The following is an 18,813-nucleotide window of genomic DNA, read 5'->3' as shown; positions in this document are numbered from 1 at the left end:
GGGAGGGGGTAGATAATGAGTTCGATTTTGGACATGTTGGCATCATGTGACATCCAGTTTGAGATATCTAATAGGCAGTTGCAGATGCAAACTGGAGGTCAGGATAGATAATGAATATGTAGCTTTCCCGAGAGTCAGAAATAACTGGTTCAAGCCTTTCCTCTGATACGTACTATTTTATTACCCTGGGCAAGTTATTTTAATTTCTCCATTTCTTTAGCAACTAATGTTTAAGTGCAGATCAGCTTTGGCAGAGGAAGTTTCTCATCTATCTATAGGAAGCTATCTACATAGATGATATCACAAAACTAACAAAAAGCAAAAAAAAGCAAAAATATATTTCCATATTTATACATGTTGTGTGTGTGTCTTGGATAGCTTTCATTCTTAATTACACTATAGCATTGTTACATGATACACTGCTTCTTAAACTTTCCAGATGAGTTTTCTACCTAGTAACTAATGAAGTCTCTAGATTCAGAGATTCTATTGGATAAGTGGCTAAAATCTACCAATCCCAGGCTAGATCCGTAAAGCCCTCTTCAGCGGTGTAAGTCTCAAACTGAATACGAATGAGGACGCATCCTGCTGCCTACTCAGAGGTTCCTATACTACTAGTGAAATGCTGAGAAAATTCTGTTCCCCTCTTCCTGCAACTTTGAGCTTTGGAATTGTCTGTCCCATGGGGAACTCAAACAGGTGAGTGAGAGGGGAAAGACTGTTACAGGCCTTCACAGCGTAGACTCTAGAGCAGAGTATGATTCTAAAAGAAAGGAAGGAGAGGAAGAGAAATCCTTCACTGCTGAAGGGAAGCGTCTCCTTGCAACCGAAGAGGTACGGAGGAAAAAAGGAAAGTGAACCTCGTTTTCTAATGATGGTACTACTTTACCCAGCGTTTATTTGCACTGCTGAGCGGAACCGAAGATGAGAAGTGGGCTATGAAGGTTTTATTGTTGTTATTCGGTCGTTTCAATCGTGTCCGAATCTTCGTGACCCCATTTGGGATTTTCTTGGCAAAGATACTATAGCTGTTTGCCATTTTGTTCTCAATGAAGGTGGGGTGGTTCTACTCTTGATAGGGTATAAATACAAACGTTTTCATTGAAGCTTGACACAAATAGAACTTTCTCGGGTGTACTCAAATTCCCTTCTCAAAGAAAAGAGGCACAACTAATGCTCAGCAGAAACTTACATAGTTATAAGGTATTAATTAGTGCCTTCTTTACCGAAGAGGGAGAATCTATAGCGGTGGAATATTGCATGCACTGTCAGACTCTACTGATATCTTGGTTAGATTTGATGAGCTGCTTTTATCTCCTTTTTCCTTTGTTACAAAGGACAAACCTGGAGTGGGGAGGGTAAAGAATATTTTAGAAATAAAAGTTTACGTTTTTTAAAAAATCAATTTTTTTTCCTTAATAATGATATGTTGGTACCAAATTAAAGCATAGCATCAAAACCAGCCTGTGAGATTCACCTAGGGTTCCCTTTGTTACGTCTCCTGGATATACAGCAGCACATTTGTTGGCCAGGATTAACTGAACTCTGCCAGGTTTACAGTCAAACAACAAACTTTTTTAAGTGCTTAGCTTTCTACCCTCCCAAAGGATTTTTGTTTGGTTGTTTTGTTCCTTGATCAGGACCTGTGATATTATTGTATAAGGAGCTCTCTGATGAGGGACCTCCTCAACCAGTCTAGGTCAGTGCTTGCTCCATAATCTTAAATCTTAGAGCAAGGCTGAGTGAGCACTAAGAGCTAAATTGACAGTATGTGTCAGAGATTGGAAGTGAACTTAGGTCTTTCTGACTCCCAGGAGAGCTGTCATGCCTCCTGTACAAAAAATAAACATAGGCCTAAACAAAAAGAGATGGTACCCTTTTCTCAAATATCAATCTAGGGTAAACAGATCTTGAGCTCTTTTGAATATGCCAGTGAGAAGCAATCCAGAAGAATTTATAGCCATATTGATGCCATTTTTGGGGTGGTTGATTAACCTATAGGTATTTCCTTTGTCCGCTACCCTAAATAGGGAAAAGAACCAAGTCTGAAGCATTGTAATATGGTGGAAAGAGCACTGTCTCTGGAGACAGATGACAAAGGTTCAGATCCTCATCCCTACTAGTTGTGTGACCCTGGGCAAACCATTTAACTTCCCTGGGGCCTCAGTTTCCTAATTGTTAAAAAAAAAAGGATTGAACTATATGACCTGTCTTAACATATAAAGAAAACCTTCATCAGCTTCCTCTACTATTACATTTTTAAGGTTCCAAACCCTGCCTAACTTACCCTGGTGTCTCTCTCATCCTTTAATATAGATTAGCACAACATCTGGCACATAATAAATATTTCATAAACACTTGTTGATTGTTTCCCCCAGAGCTTGTCCTTGTCTTTGTTTCTATACTTTTTTGGCCATTCATTCCTATGGTTTCAATTACTTCCTCTCTCTCTCTCTCTCTCTCTCTCTCTCTGTTCCCCCCCACACACACACCCTCCTCTGGCAATGGGGTTAATGATTTGCCCCAAATCACACAGCTATTAAGTCTCTGAGGCCAGATTTAAACTTAAGTCCTCCTGATTTCAGGGACAGTTCTCTAACCACTGTGCCACCTAACTGTTCCCTCATGTCTCTTTTGAACTCCAAATCCACTTCTCTGAGAGCTTACATAATAGTTCCACCTTGGTATTCCTCTGACATTTCAAATTCAACATATCCCAAATCAAGTTCTTCCTGTTCTAAACCGACTCCTACTATTTTCACTCTAATACATCACCATTTTCTCAGACTTCTGTGTTTATATCTTTAGGTTATCATTGTCTTTCCTCTTCTTCTCATATCCAACCAGTTATAAACCCTGTAGATTCTACCTCTAAAAGATCTCTCGAACCTGTCCCCTCCTCTCTAATTCCTGCTGCCACAACCTATTACTGGATCTTGAACTATTACAATAGCTGTCCTAAGGTCTTCCCACTTCCTTTCCCCTTCTCCCCCCATTTATCATTCATGATGTCTTTAATCTTCTGGCTTCTTCCTTACCTCATACTGTTCTCTTCTATAGTCCAAAAAAATTTTTTTTTACTTACTGTCTTTCAAATATTTCTAGTACTTTTCCACCTTTAAGACTTTGCTCATGAATTAATGAAAACATATATATTCATTAGTGATTATTTATTTTTTTGTTCAATGCTTCCTATGGAGATACAAATAAAAAAAGTAAACTAATTCTTACTCTTAAGGGACTCACATTCTAGGGGGGAAAACAACCCATATAGGAGGTTTCAGCTCCAATTCAAGTGGAAATGTCACATGGTCTTTAGGGTTCAGTGGCAAAGCAGATGGTCATACATCTTTAAGGTCCTGGGCTATCTTCTCCAGTGTCTGTGTGATGAAACTGATAGCAGTGGCTTAATTCATGCTGTTCCCTTTGCCTGGGATGTCCTCCTTTCCACTTTTGACCTAATGAATTCCTTCTTACTTATCCTTTGAAACAATTCAAAAGCTACTTCTTTCAGCAAGCCAGTCAACAATCATATGCTAAGCATTTACTGTGTGCCTGCCCCTGTGCTAAGCTCTGGGAATAACAAATTCAAGCCAAAAAAAAAAAAAAAACCCAGTCCCAGCCCTCAAAGAACTTGTGTTCTAACAACACACAAAAGGAAGCTTGAAAGGAGATTGAGGATGGAATGAAAGCACACAATGTAGTAAAGCCTTAAAAAATGGAGATATGGCTGGCCTGTGTGTCCTCCTTAAGCAAACGTACTGGGAGGAAGACATCCGATCAGAGGAAGAGATCACAGAAAGTATTTCCATGATGTGAATGAGTGAGTGTTCAGAAGGAAGATTCTGGATCATGGTAGAGAAGTGCTGAGTGAGGAACCTTCCCTGATTCTGAAGTTGTCTCCATCTTTCCTTATAGACCTAATGTTGTACTTTGTTTTAAAAGCACTTATGTATTGCTGCAATGTACTGATATTCCATCCCCCTACTAGATTGTATTTTCCAGGAGAACAAGGACTATGTCCTATTTACTGTAAATTTTGTATCTCTTCTTAGCACTTAACACAGATCTCTACACACAGTTAAAATGGTATTATTGTCTTCTCTAGAAATTATGAATATGGCCTATTTCCCAGACCATCCTCTGCTAAGTGGTCTTGTAGCTGTCCTCTTCCTTCAGCTGTTCACGACGATCTCAGGTAGGTGTTTCCCTTTTTCAACACAGAGACTTCTCAGGAGGGAAAAATGATTTCCTATCTACACTTCTCTCCAAAGGAGAAAAGTGAAAGGTAATTGCCACCCTCATTTCAGGAAGCCCCTGAAGCTGGAAGGATATTATGGGAATGAATTTGTTCTTGCCTTGAAATATCATTCAATCTCCATCCCAAACATACATCTAATACCAATATTCTGTCACAAGCTTCTCTATAACTCTCTTCTTTTGTTGGACAGCTCATTTCACTGTGATTGCACATGCTGAGCCTCTTCTGGTCATGGTAGGAGAAGATGTCATGTTACATTGTCATCTCTTCCCCAAGAAAAGTGCTGAGCAAATGGAGGTAAGGTGGTTCCGTTCTCAGTTCTCTCCAGCTGTTTATGTGTATAAAGATGGGAAAGAAAGAAATGAAGAACAGATGGAAGAATATCAAGGAAGAACAACATTTGTGAGAGATAATATCAGAGATGGAAAGGTTGCTCTGAAAATACACAATGTCACAGCTTTTGAAAATGGAAGATATCACTGCTATTTCCAAGAAGGCAGATCATATGAAGAGGCCTTTATAGACTTGAAAGTGGCAAGTGAGTTACATGATTTTGCTCTCTGACCTTTCCTCGGTGTGACCCTGGAGATTCCATCTCAGAAGTCAGGTCAGCAGGCTTGACTTGGTTCAGATGACAAAATCAAGGAGAGTTATCCTTGACTTTTATAAGCTCCTATGAATCCTTCATGATTCTGCATTCCTTTTGTTTTTGTGTGAGGTAAAATAAAGGTATTCCCATTAACTAATATATCTTGATAGTCTGAACACTTTCACAGGAACCAAGAGCTCTTTTACCTACATCTATGGAAAAACTACATATGAGCTATATTCTGATATCCTTAGGGAGATCCTGGTAAGGGCAAAACATGACAAATTCTGAGACTCCAAGAAGAAAACTTGTTGAGGGTTGGGATGGGGAGGAGGTCACAAGCCAAAGAGGGATTTATAAGAAGTCCATATCTATGTGAATTCAAACCTGAGAGGTCTGGGCCATACTTTATAGATAAGTTACACCAATTGCCTACCCTTATCTATATGACCTGTCACTTTATTTTATTTTTTATTATTTTTTGCTTTTGGGGGGGGGCAATTGGAGTTAAGTGGCTTGCCCAAGGTCACGTGGCTAGTAAGTGTTAAGTGTCTGAGGTCAAATTTGAACTCAGGTCCTCCTGACTCCAGAGCCGGTGCTCTATTCACCGTGCCACCTAGCCACCCCAGCCCTGTCACTTTATTACTGAAGAATGGAAAATTGATCTGATGAAATCACCCTTTCAGCTAATTGCAAACTGGTTGTTGAGAAACACATTAAAGTATGTTCCCAGTTTGCAATTGAATAGAAATCAAAAATTGGTAGGAGTATAAAATCCCTAGGATTAGCCTTTTTCTTCCTTTGATTAACATGGATACATTTGCCTTTTTCTAGTCCTCAAGAAATTCTTGTCCTAATGATTTCTCAAAAATAATAATTAGTTAATCTGTAATAACATCTATCAATTCTTTGAGCACATAAGCAGACCCCACAAATTTCAATACATACATTTTTTTCCCAACTTGGATTTTTATTTCTATCCTCTTACAATTGGACCTCTCTATCGACAACAGTAAAACTTAAGATATTTTCTGAAAAGATAAAAATGATGACATTAAAAGTTCCTGTATTTTCACTGCCCTCACTTGTTATTTTTTCCTAACAGTTTAGGAAATGTAAGTGAGTGTGAAATTTTTTCTAGACCTCTTTGCCTAAAATAATGTAAATATTAAGGATGGAAGTTTAGTTCTTATTGTTGAGTTGTTGTTTTTTATCTTTCTTTTCTAGCTTCTGCCCTGTTCTCTTGTTCTCCTACAACCACTTCTCTAGTGATAAGGATTGATTTCCACTTTTCATCACTTTCTTTTTCATTCTTCAACTTCATAGATAGCTCCAGGTTTAGTCAGCTTGCACTTTTGTAATATTTCACCTTCCTATATACCAGTATTCTTTGTTCTATAGTATGTAGAACATTTTTTAAACCACAGACAGCTATATAGAGTGACACTGACTCTTCTGTTCCATCATAGTTTTCCTACTGATGCTTTAAAGCTCAGTTGTTTTGCCTGTGTAGGTGCTTTCCCCAGTAACATAAACTGCATCCTCTCTATGCCTTAGTAGAGTTTTGGGGGAGTTTTCAACTGCTGTAGCTGAAAATTTTACCTTGCAGCAAACCTAATCATGAGGCTATCATCATCAAATTTGGCAAGGTTAGTCACCAAGTGCCACATAGTCTGCTCCCAGTTCTAATATATATGGTCTTTTGAATCTTAACGTGCTATTTCAGGAAATAATGCAAAAAATCCCTAGCAATAAAATAAGAGAAAGATTATGTATTAAAATATTCGGAGGACCAGAAAAAATTAATACTAATAATGTACTCTGTGATTTAGGCTCAAGTCTGCCAGAAACAATTTTATTAAATATATATTCAACCCATTTCTAGCTCTCTCTAGGAGAAAGAGGTTTCCAAACTGACATACACCAACCACTATTGCCTTCCAATATGACTCTCTTCCTCAAGAAATTTTCAGGTAACATTTATAGGAATCTTGAATAAGGAAAAGATCATAGTATGTTAAAATGCATTTTGGAGTTAACATTCCAGAATAGTCACCATTCAGTTCTTTGCTAGACTACTCCCCCTAAGAATTTCTTGCTGTGATCAATACCTTAACCTTGAATTTTAAAAGAGGACAGATGCTGCCCTTAGGTGAGTTTTGGACCCAATTACTCCAGTGGTAGAGTAGCAATTATACTGTCCAGTTACATTTGTTTATTATCTTTACTCCACTCAAAAGAAGACATTAGAAATAGCATTCCTTACTATTACTAGAAAAACTAAAAAGGAAGGATAAGTTGTTGTTTTCTTAATTCCACAAATTTAATTTATTGGCTCTTACAACAGGATGCTAATAAGGATGAACACCCAGGAATATCATCATCAAAATTCAAAACTGTAGGTTTTGTAAGCCAGGCAGCACAGCGAGTAAGAGCACCGGCTCCAGTGTCAGGATGACCTGGAGATCAAATCCCGGGCTCAGACACTTAGCACCCACCCAGAAATAACTGGCCATGTAACCTTGAGCAAGTTACTTAACCCCGATTGCTTAAAAAAAAAAATTCAAACCTGTAGTGACAGATGATTTTTAAGTAGCTAAAATGAAAATAACAGCATATCAAAAGTTACCTCTGTAGGATTTGAATTACACCAGATGAATCTCTGATGAAAAGTGAATGTATGAAGCACAGAAGTTGCCAATGGTTTGTGTGGCATGTGCTTCTAAACTGAAGAGCCTCTGTTACTCCACAAGCTTTCTCCATGAAAATACAAATGTCAATATTTATGTGAGGGTCAAAGGATGAGTCATTGCCAGAAATGCATTTAAGCTGAGTTGTTTTTGTTTATATAAATAACAAAGCTCTACTTCTAACATGAGCTTAGTGCTCATGGGCAGTCTTTTCTGTGTACAGGTGACAGGGCACCCATGCCTAACCCACAATCTTTTTTGTTTGCCAGGTGGCAGGGCACCCATGCATAACCCATAAATAGTCTTTTCTGTGTGCTGAGTGAAAGGGTGTCCATGAGTAAACCATGGACAGTCTTTCCTGTATGCCAGGTGAAAAGGCTTCCATGCCTAACCCATGGACAGTCTTTTTCAGACTCAGAATTGGTCTTTGAGACAACTTGACTTTGGCAAGATTCTCAGTGGCCTTGGACATAGATAGCTACCTGCCAGTTGTTTACAGTGGGTAAGGAGGGGAAGAGAGAAAACTCTTAGTGGTTAATGCTCATCATTAACCTAAAAATTATCTACAGTTAGTGGCATTAAGGGGTAGTGGTTATCTCAGGAAGGGCTGCATGCTTCACTTAGTTAAATAATAAGGACTATGAATGACTGTTATCTAGAGTGACAATGGGAGAACAAAGTGAAGGAAGAGGGATCAAAGCCTTTTAAAGTAATTACAAGAAAAAGAGGGAAAGGTCTGTTGAAATTTTGACATGCAGATTTATGGGGCTACAAGTAGCTGTGCTTCACAGGAAACAATTATTGACATGAAAGCAAAAGAGGATTAAAATAAAACATTGTTAATACAAAGGTTTCTCCTGCTTAGGAAATGAATATCCCTGAAAGGGTGTTCTACTTGTAGTTGTAAGCATGTATTTAGCAGTATTAATAGCATTAACAATAATAACAACAGCAATCCTAACAGTAATACTAATTTGATCTATCATATAGCCTCACTTCTACAAAAGAAATTCATTTATTTGTAGCACCTTAAACCATATGGTAAGTTATAAGAGTAAAAATAAGGCACTAGACAACAGGGGGGGGGGAAGGGGAAGTAAACCAAGACAGTTTTTCTTTTCTTTGTTCATTTATTTAATTTTTCCTTTTCTGAAAACCAAATTTTGTTTGTTTTAAGGCTTCTGGTAGTGCTGTCACTTCTCTTCTTCTTCCTCCTCTACTGTTGAAAGAGTTATTAAGGATATAGACACCCCCACACACACACTTGTGACCTCTAACTATCCATGTCTCTGAAGGTCCTTCAGTTTTTTCATCTGTAAAATGGAAATAATAATAATAACATCTGTATTGCCTATACCACATAGCTGTTGTAACAATCTAAAGAAATAAGGTGTGTGAAGTTGCTGTATAAATTAAAATAATTATTATTCATTGATTCCTCTGTTTCTTACATATTATTTACTCCCCAAACATGTTTGCTGCAATTTTTAATGGTTTATATCTATTCAAAAATTAGAATGACATGAAAAATCACCAAAATAACAATAAAAATAGATCAGCTGACAATTTCTGTGAGTACTGTCCTAGATCTTCTGAGAATATAAAAGCATAAAATATGATACTTGCCCTTGGCAAGACTGCAATCCAATTTCCTAACTTAAAGGGCACTATTTCCTTTGGTTAGTTCTGATAGAGTTGAGTACAGTAGGTAGAGTAAACCATCTTGGATATTATTCAAGAATGACCCTATTCAAGCAATTTTTTCTTCCTCAGGTATGGGCTCAGATCCCTTCATTAAAATTATAGGTTATGAATATGGATGGATACAACTAGAATGTACATCAGCTGGATGGTACCCACAGCCTTGGGTAGAGTGGAGAAATCTTGTAGAAGAGACAATTCCATCCCTGGAGGAAAGACTGGCTCCCAGCGAAGATGGGCTATTTGTTGTGACATTATCTGTAATTATCACAGATCACACAGTGGTTAGTGTGTTCTGTTCCATTCAAAACCTCCTTCTCAGCCAGGAATTGTTGACAATGATGTCTCTACCAGGTTAGTTGATAGCTTTAGATTCTTCTTGATAAGTTATGGTCATCGTAGCCATAGGAGAACCATGAAGGGTGTATCTAAAGGAAAAGTCCTAGCACCTAGGCTATGAAGCTGGACCAGTTGTTTCTAAACTTTTTTGATCAGTAAAAGTGTTTTGAGCACATATACCTGGTTGTGAAGTGATTGGGGTAGGGGGAGGCTAATAGGAGGCAAAGTAGTTTCCAGCTACTGTTTTTGTTGGTACCTGGATGCCAGTTACTAGGTCATCATTTTCCTGAGAGTTCTCAGGAGGAAAAAGTTGGGAACTTTCATAGTGTGAAAAGAGATAGAGTAGGAAGGTATTGCGATATAGTACGTGAAGGGTAGGTGCAGTTCTTCTGGAAACAAGCACCGCTCTTGGCTATTACAGTATGTGGACCCATCTTCCCACTCTCTTGTTATATGTCAACTGATAACACACTCCTTATGGTCATAGCACAAACTCTACTTTGGGGACAATTTGGTTAGAAATGAGATCAGGGATTTAAAGGTACTCTTCTTTATCAATTGCTTGATGCCTGACAGCTTCTAGTAGAGAAGAGAAACTAACATCCTTTTCCCCCACCCCACCAAATAAGAGCTTTCACATGACACTTGCTGATAAATGTTTCTCCTGGACAACAACTATTATGTGATCAATTCTTGAAAAATAGGAAGGGCAGTCAATTTAAGTAGCAAGTGCTTTTGACTTTTGCCAATGCACTTGTGGTCAGTGTCCTGAGATGCATTAGTGTCATTTCCAGTACTTACTCTATATGAGACATTTTCCAAGAAATATGACCTGGAATTTCTCCACTGAGCAGACACTAACATAAACAATCATTTGCTAAAACCAGAATTTTATTTGGAAAGCAATTTAGCATACCAAGGAAGAAGGATGTAGGAAAGCAATACTCCTCTAGGTTTCATTTGGATTTTATTTTGGAGCAAAAAGTAATATCCAAAGAATTTGGAAATAGGAAAAAAAGGAGATAGAGGAAAAATTCAACCACATAAATAACCCTTCCTTTTCCTTCTTTGAAAGGAATCACAATCTGGAAGAATTTCTTCTCTTTTCAGATTTAGCAAAGAGATCCTGGCATGTGTTGGCTATTTTTTAACTCTTTCTTCTTTATGTCCTTTGCCATAGAAACTGTTTGGGTCTCGACTTCCATGCCCTCTGAGAACCCTTCTGAGCTCCCAGACCCAATAACTCCTGGACCTGAAAAGGTCTCTACCTGGATGGTTGTTCTCACTGTGGCCTTGCCTGTTCTTGGACTTTTTATTGCTTCTAGTATTTATTTCATATGGAAACGACCCAGGAGGAAAAAGACACTATTTATAGAAAAAGAAATTGAACGTGAAGAAAAAGAGAGAGAATTTGATAAAAAGGGGAAAGAACATATGGGAAAAGAAAGAGACTACAACCTGACAGGTAAAAAAAAAAAAGCAAAGAAGCACTTTGGGAACAAAAAGAGTCTCAACTTTTAATATGGGGTGCTGGAGAGGAAAGAACTGGAAATAGAAAGGGTCAAAACTCTGTATAATAAATCTACCCAAAGTTCCATCCCCTAACACTTTCCTTTTAGTTGACCAAATACAAAAATGTTGTCATGTAGAGCCTAAATATCTGAGTAATTGAAGATGTTAATACCAGTTTAGATGATGCTTCATTGTTCTTGGTTCCCTGGCAGTACTTAGGCCATCTGAGGACTTTCATAAAGAGATTCTTCTCTATTATCTGTTCCAGAAACAGATTCTATTAAATCTTTCTCTCTAGAGGGCCATTGGTTTATTTCTGCTTCTTTTCAGAGAAACTCAAGGAAGAGCTCAGTAAGTCCAGCATTCTCCTCATTATCTCATTACTCTCAGGAACAATTTCTATGCTTCTCATATAATAATTTCATGGAATTCTCATCTTTCTGTTTGTCTATTGCAGAATGGAGAAGGACCCAGTTATGTGCTGGTGAGTGATATTTCTATTCTCTGTAAGTCCAAGATATCTCTTTTCCCACTCCTCATGATACCTCCACTAAAAAACAGGACAGAGAACAGGAAAGACAGTCAACTTGGAAACCTAAATATAATGCTTAAGTGAAGGTGGTAAAAGTCTGTCTCTAAAAGAAAGCAATTCCTGGGATTCCTGCAGAATGATTTGGGGGAATCACTAAACCTTACCAGTCAGTTCTCCAGTAATTTCACTGGCTTCTCTGTTATTTTAACATGTAAAGTCTGGGGTAGATTGACTGGAGGAAAGAAAGCATCACAAACCACTGAACCCATTTGTCTTCCATATTTTGATTAACAAAGTCATTACTGCTGCCTCCAGAACTTTTCTCTGGGTAATACTTTGCATCCTCTACCATAATACTCTCTGATGGAAAATACCTTACTGGCCATCTAGTCCAATTGATATCTGAAAGGAATTCCCTCTATGACACACCTAGCAAGTAATCATCCATGTTCTACTTAAACACCTCCAATGAGGAATTCTAATTCCTCTCAAGGCAATATGCTACATTAGGATAACATTCATTATTAGTAAGTTTTCCTGACATCAAGCCTAAATTTTCCTCCTCAAGATATCTACCCTTTGTTCCTAATTCATCTCCTCATGCCTGTCTTTGGCTGCTGCATCATATGGCTGACTTGTGTAGAGATTGCAGTCCACTAAAACTCCCAGATTTTTTTCAGATAAACTGCTAACTATCTCACCTAGGACTAATAATGATGATTTTTTTAACCCAAGAATAAGATTTTACATTTATCTCTCTTGAATTTCATCTCATTAGATGCCACTTAATGATCTAGCCTGTCTAGATCTTTTTGGATCCTGACTCTCATCCATTGTGTTACCATTTCTCCCACTTGTGTCATCTGTATTTGTGATCATTTTATACAAACATAAAAATGTTAAATAGCATAAGGCTAAATACAGATTCCTGGGACAGTCCACTGTAGACCTCCTGTCAAGTTGATATTAATATTCTTGGAGTTCAGCCATTCAGTCAGTTCATGATGCATCAAATTGTAGTATTATCTAGTTCACAACTTTCCATCCATTCCACAGGAATAGAAATTATGAGCCACTTTAGGAACTGTTTTGCTAAAAACTAGATAAGCTATAGCTACAACATTCCCTCTAATACAAAGCTTAATAACACTGTCCAAAAACAACAAGAAAAAGGAAATAAGGTTAGTCAGACGTGGCCTCATTCTTTGTAATTACTGCTTCCCTTTTCTTGATTGTCACTAATCATTTCTTTACTGATCTGTTATAGTAACTTTCCAGGAATTAAAATCAAATTACTTGGCCTATAGTTTTCGGGTTATTCTCTTCCCTTTTTTGGAAATCATGACATTTGCCTTTTTTCTAGTTCTATGGTATCTCACTCATTCTCCATAAACATTCAAACATCACTGATAATGACTCCACAATTGGATCCGTCACTTCTTTCAGTGCTCAAGGAAATAGCTCCTCTTGGTCAGGTAACTTGAATCATCAAGGTAAACTAGGTGTTCTTTTACTATCTTCTAATTTATTTATAGTGGGTATCAGCTCCCTCCTAGCCTCTTATTGTTCCATCCTTTCCCATTCAAAGGTCATTCTCCTTGACAGGGAAAACAGAGACAAAATATTAGACAGTTCTGCCTTCTTTCTTTTGTTAGTTGTCATAATTCTATCTGCCCCAAATGACAGTTCTATCCTTTGTTTGAGTCTTTTCTTTACCCCCAAGATAGCTAAAAAAAAGTTTTAATAAAAAAAATTTCTTATTGCCCTTACTCTTTACCAGCTCCTTATGTGTTTTAATACGATCATGCCGCTCTCATATTCATCCTCTGTTACTTGCTCTTGGTTCGCATCATTTGTAAATAACTTTTGAAAACAAAATTTGATTGATTTCCCTATACATCCCTAGCAGCCTTCCCCCACCCCAAATTGTTTCTCTTTGTGTCTTCTGATTTTAAATAGTAAGAGTTTCCAACCCATCCTGGGCTGACTTAGCCCGACTTTGACATTCCCCTGAACCCTTTGAAATCTGCGTTCTCAAAAGCGAGGGAGCATTTCAGACTATGCTCAGATTTCCCCTTCTCTACCACAAACTCTATGAGGGAGAAGTTACCCTTACCCCACATGTTTCCCATCATCTCCCTTTCAGTAACCAGTTTCTCCCTGTTAATGAGAATCAGATCCAAAATAGAATTTCCCCTTGTTGGCTCCTCCACCTTTTAAAAGATTAATGATAGAGAGAAACTTCACTAGATTTCTAGATAATTAATGTCTTCTATCAGTACCATATGTTTACCATATAGATATAGATATACACCATATCACTACCTCTGGACCAGATTTGTGATCTATATCCTAATTCTTCATCTATTTCCTTTTTCCATTCAAGTAGTTTATAATTGTGCTTCTAATGACAAAATCACTTGTTTCTATCTATATTGATCTTCTACCAAATACAACCATGTTTTCTTGATCTGATTTCTGGTTTTTCTTTGCTTTTTCCCCAATAAACAGTTTATTAAACACCAATTATATGCTAGGCTAGGATTTAGAAATTCTAGAATTTAAAAAAATTACATATCACTGGGAATTTAAAAAAAAAAAACATTCTCAGCCCTCAAAGAGCTTACATTCTATCAGGGAAGAAACACATACACAGATGTGTAGATAAATGGAGCTAATGTAAGCCCTAAGGTTTACATCCTAACTCACACTAACACTGATGAGTCACAGTTATGCATGATTGCATATTTCCCCTCTGGGTTCTAAGGAATTAGGATATCTTTCTAATTCTATCATCTCAAGCACCCCATTCTGGTTTGTTCTTCCCAATAAACAATCACCAGCACAAGTACTGTTTCCATTTAAAACACAAAAGCAAAAAACTTAATGTGCCTGATAACCTTCTATGTGCAGAGTTGTTTCTCAAATCCTTTTACTTTTTATTTAAAGAGAAGGAAAAACTTGCCCTTAAAACACTTCAACACTTCCCAGAATGAGAAGATTTAGGGCCAAATCAGAACCATTTTAAAATAGCAATGGTTGAACTGACTTATGCAGTAATAGTCACTAAAGTATGACAAATTGGGGTCCCTTGAAGAGCATGTACTGCTGCTGAGGTGACCAGATGACTGAAGTGACTCAAGAAGACAAGATAAAGAAGTGGCTACAATAGCTAACACACACCCAAAAAAGATGCTTATACATAGAATGAATGATAACTAGGGAACCTGGGACTGATTGCCTACCAACTATGTCCTTCCCCATTTAATTTAATTTAATTTAATTTAAAATGGATCCAGTTCCTCATCTGCAAGATGAAAGATTTGAACTAGAGGACCTCTAAAGTCTTTTCTAGCTCTAAAATGCAGAGGTCTTATACCCTTTCAGGTTTCTTCCTGTTCATACACAAATAGTGTGTACTACAAGAATGATCATGTCTCTTCAGGGGGAAATTTGGCTCCTGTGTGTTACATGACCAAGGAAGATCTCTAATTCAAAACCAGCCTAAGAACAGTGTCACTAGATTCAGGCTTTGAAGTGGATGGTGAAAATGGAGAATAAAAATAAGAGTAGAAAGGGGGTAAATACTATGCTGATAAATTTCTTTGGAAGCTTTAGTGCCTAACTCCCTTCTCTAAGGATGAAGTATCTCTAAAGATTGGTTCCCATGATGCACAGTTTCTCTTATTTTAGTGGTGAAAATGAGGAAACTATGATTGATGCACTGTGGACCATCAAGAAAGAATGAGATCCCAAAGAGAAAGTGCACTCAGAATCCTCTGAAACTCTCTGCTCCCTTATAGTGCCTTTTAGGTACTAACTAGACTTTGAAGATTTCCACAGTTAGGGCTCTAAGACCCCAAAACTGAATCTGGAATTCTCCCTTTAGCTGATGTGACTCTGGATCGAAACACAGCTCATCCTGAACTCTATCTCTCTTGGGATTTGAGAAGTGTCATGCGAGGGGACATACGGCAAGATCTGCCTGACAACCCTGAGAGATTTGACTGTAGACCCTGTGTTCTTGGCCGTGAGAGCTTCACCTCAGGGAGACATTACTGGGAAGTGGAGGTAGCAGATGTCATGGTGTGGGCCCTTGGAGTCTGCAGAGAAAATTGTGAGCGGAAGGGGGAGGCCCTTCTGATACCTCAAAATGGATTCTGGGTTATTGAATTGTTTGGAAATAGATATCAGGCCCTTACCTCTCCTGATATTCTCCTCCCTTTGCCTGAGCACCTCCACCGAGTGGGAATTTTCTTAGACTATGAGGCTGGAGATGTCTCTTTCTACAATATGATTGACAGATCCCACATCTATACTTGTCCTCACACCTCTTTCTCTGGACCCCTTAGGCCTTTCTTCAGGCTTGGGTCTGATGACAACCCTTTGGTTATTTGCCCATCATTTACTGGAGCTGAGGGAGTCACTGTACCAGAGAATGGCCTAATCCTTTATAGGAGACCCCATTCACCCCTTGATAAAGGACCACCTTCAGCCTCTGGGCTTTAGTTACCTACTGGAGATAGAAGTTAACTTACAGCTTTTAAATTTGATCAGTTCTTTAAAGAAAGATTCCCTTTCTTCTCTCCTCTGACCTTACTCCTCCCCACTCTGTCTCCTCCCTGGCCTATAACTGCCTGCATAATCTAACTCCTTTCCTGTTCCTCATAGGGCAGGTAGGCTTGGGGACACTGTGGTTCAGTTGACACAAGAGATCTCTTAGCTGGACAAGGAGAACTGTTGGAGAGAGGAGAGATGGTGAAGGGAAGAGGAGGCAAACTTTAAAGTTGATGTACTGGGGTTGGGATTGAAAGGATAAAGGACATCAGAATCAGAGTTTGGACTCTGGACAAAACATGAGTGATTGACAGAAAAAAAGAAACCAAGGAACCTCTTGGGAAAAGGAAAGAAGAATTGAGTCAGATATGTTGGGTACGGGAATAAGGATCTTGGAAAGAGGAAAGAAGCTAGTAAAGATTTGAAATCAAGAATGTTAGCTATGGTTCAAGAAAGGAAAATTATTCTCCAGAACCATCCTTTAAAAAAAAAACTTAATTGAGGGGTGGCCACAGCGAGTAAGAGCACCGGCTCCAATGTCGGGATGACCTGGGGACCGAATCCGGGCTCAGATACTTAACACCACACCCAGAAATAACTGGCCGTGTAACCTTGAGCAAGTTACTTAACCCCGATTGCTTAAAAAAAAAAAAAGAAAGAAAGAAAGAAAGAAAAAAAACTTAATTGGATCCTGTAACCTCCTTTACCAGGGGTCTTTTATCTGGTTCCAAGGGATTCATGGATAGATTTCAGGCGGTTTATGAACTTGATTGGGAAAAAAATGCATCTTTTGTTTAAATATAGTTTATTTCCTTTGTAATGATATATATTTTGTTTTATTCATTTAAAAATATCATCCTAAGGAGTCCATAGGCTTTGCCATACTTCTGGGGGCGGGGGAAGAAGGAATCAGTACCCTAAAACTATCAGTCCTACATCTCTCCTCACTTTCACACCTAAACTCTTAGAAAAAGCCCTATACATTTGTTGCCTTCACTTCCTCACTTCACTCACTCCTCAACCCCTTGTAATCTGGTATAGACCCCATCATTCTACTAAAGTTTCTATATCCAGTTAATCAATGCTCTCTTTGTAACCCCTCTTTCCAATATATTTCTTATAGAGACTGTTACAGTCTCTTGAAGAGCCAGATAAGGGGTCAGGTAATGTTACAGTAACTTTAGGAGATAGGTACAAAAATTAGGAGAAAAACAGACTGACAGTTGGGGGTGACCACTGAGAAACAGTTCCCCTTATATGGAGAAAGGAGAATTTGAATGAGTTATAAACTCCTAGACACAAGATGAATGTCAGTGATTATTATTTCTCATCCTCCAGGATTTCTTGGCCACACATACACAAAAGATGTAGATCTTAGCCTTGGGAGGAGGAAAAACCAGCTCCAATGTCTTGGGAAGCTGGTTGACAGTAGAAGGGAATGAAAAAAGAACTCCGGTATCATAGGATAAAACTCTTGCTTTGAACCTTTCATATAGATTTATCTTGAATAATTTTTCATTACAACTATTTGTATGTGTATTACGTCCTCGTGCCTAGTGTTTCCACATTTCTGACGGAAACTTTGGGATTTGGGAATGAGAAATTAGGATTCCTGGGAATTCCCATAATCATAAATTATTCTATATTTTTCATAGCATTTTATTTATGTTTTCAAATAATGAGTGACCATAATAAAAATAATCTTTTTTTCTGTGATAGGGATATACTAAAAGGTTCAGTGACTTTCTGTTAAAACTAATAATAAATGCATGTTTTATTATTAATACAACATATTGTGACAGTTATTTAAAACATATCTAGCAATGAACTGATTTCCTTTATCTTTTTAAAAATATCTCCAATATTTGTTATACTCTTTACTTACTACTATAGCTATTTAAAAACTTGTTTAATAAATAAGAAATATTAAGTTTAGTAGTATTTACAAAGAGCTGTAGCCTATAGAAAATATTCCAACACTGTACAATGCCAGTGAACATTATTGGGTAGTATTTGAAAAACATAACATTCAGATCTCCTCTTAAGGTTATCAGCACAACACAGAATCACCAGTCAAAATCGCCAATTTAAGGACTTATTTTGCATCCCAAATTTGTCATGTTAGGACATAATGGCTTATATGAGGTGGTAGTATCAAATTCAAACAATTCAAATATTGACTTAGAAAATCACAAATTAACATTATTTATGTTGTTGAAGTAATTTTATTTATTTTGTTAGACATGTCTCAATTACATTTTAATCTGATTTGCAGCCCATAAGTTTTGCTGGTTGCTTGTGCTAGAGCCCCAGATTTTGACATCTCTGAATTTTATATGTGGTAGCAGTATGTAAAGTATATTATGCATATAAACTTATTAATATTTATTTTATTTGCCAGAATGACTCATTACTTGCTAAACACAGGGCTACAACCACATACTCCTGACATACTGATTAGATCATGACACTCTTCTTCTGCCTTCTTCTCTTCTCTCCAGTTCCTTTCTGGTTCACAGAAATATCAACCATAACATTTGACTCTGCATGTCAGCATTTCCTGCTCTTGCTTCAACGTGATACCAGTTGATTTCTTCAAATAAAAAATGTCTCTATGATGATTGTTAACCTT

At 37.7% G+C, this 18,813-nt stretch overlaps 1 protein-coding gene across 2 annotated transcripts; it reads left to right on the top strand.

Annotated features, from left to right (window-relative positions):
* The first annotated feature begins 553 nt into the window (after window positions 1-553).
* Window positions 554-18,635, top strand: LOC138149896 (butyrophilin subfamily 2 member A2-like). Of its 2 annotated transcripts, none has more exons than XM_069073098.1 (7): window positions 554-699; window positions 4,109-4,198; window positions 4,452-4,799; window positions 9,314-9,595; window positions 10,761-11,045; window positions 11,550-11,576; window positions 15,514-18,635. In XM_069073098.1, the coding sequence occupies exons 2-7, from the start codon at window positions 4,114-4,116 to the stop codon at window positions 16,131-16,133; spliced, it is 1,647 nt and encodes a 548-aa protein (XP_068929199.1). In that variant the 5' UTR covers window positions 554-699; window positions 4,109-4,113; the 3' UTR covers window positions 16,134-18,635. The 2 variants fall into 2 exon arrangements, with proteins under 2 accessions (XP_068929199.1, XP_068929200.1); XM_069073099.1 differs by lacking the exon at window positions 554-699 and adding an exon at window positions 716-834.
* The last annotated feature ends 178 nt before the right edge of the window (window positions 18,636-18,813 follow it).

This window comes from Petaurus breviceps, unplaced genomic scaffold, assembly GCF_028583685.1.
Source record: "Petaurus breviceps papuanus isolate PSGF00001 unplaced genomic scaffold, PetGlider_PUasm1.0 90865, whole genome shotgun sequence".
NCBI lineage: Eukaryota > Metazoa > Chordata > Mammalia > Diprotodontia > Petauridae > Petaurus > Petaurus breviceps.
This window is presented reverse-complemented; position numbering and strand designations above follow the sequence as displayed.

Coding starts and splice junctions, on each gene's coding strand:
- LOC138149896 (XM_069073098.1), top strand. CDS start 4,114: ATGAATATGGCCTATTTCCCAGACCATCCTCTGCTAAGTGGTCTTGTA. Junction 4,800..9,313: donor TATAGACTTGAAAGTGGCAA/GTGAGTTACATG, acceptor TTTCTTCCTCAG/GTATGGGCTCAGATCCCTTC. Junction 11,046..11,549: donor AAGAGACTACAACCTGACAG/GTAAAAAAAAAA, acceptor TGTCTATTGCAG/AATGGAGAAGGACCCAGTTA.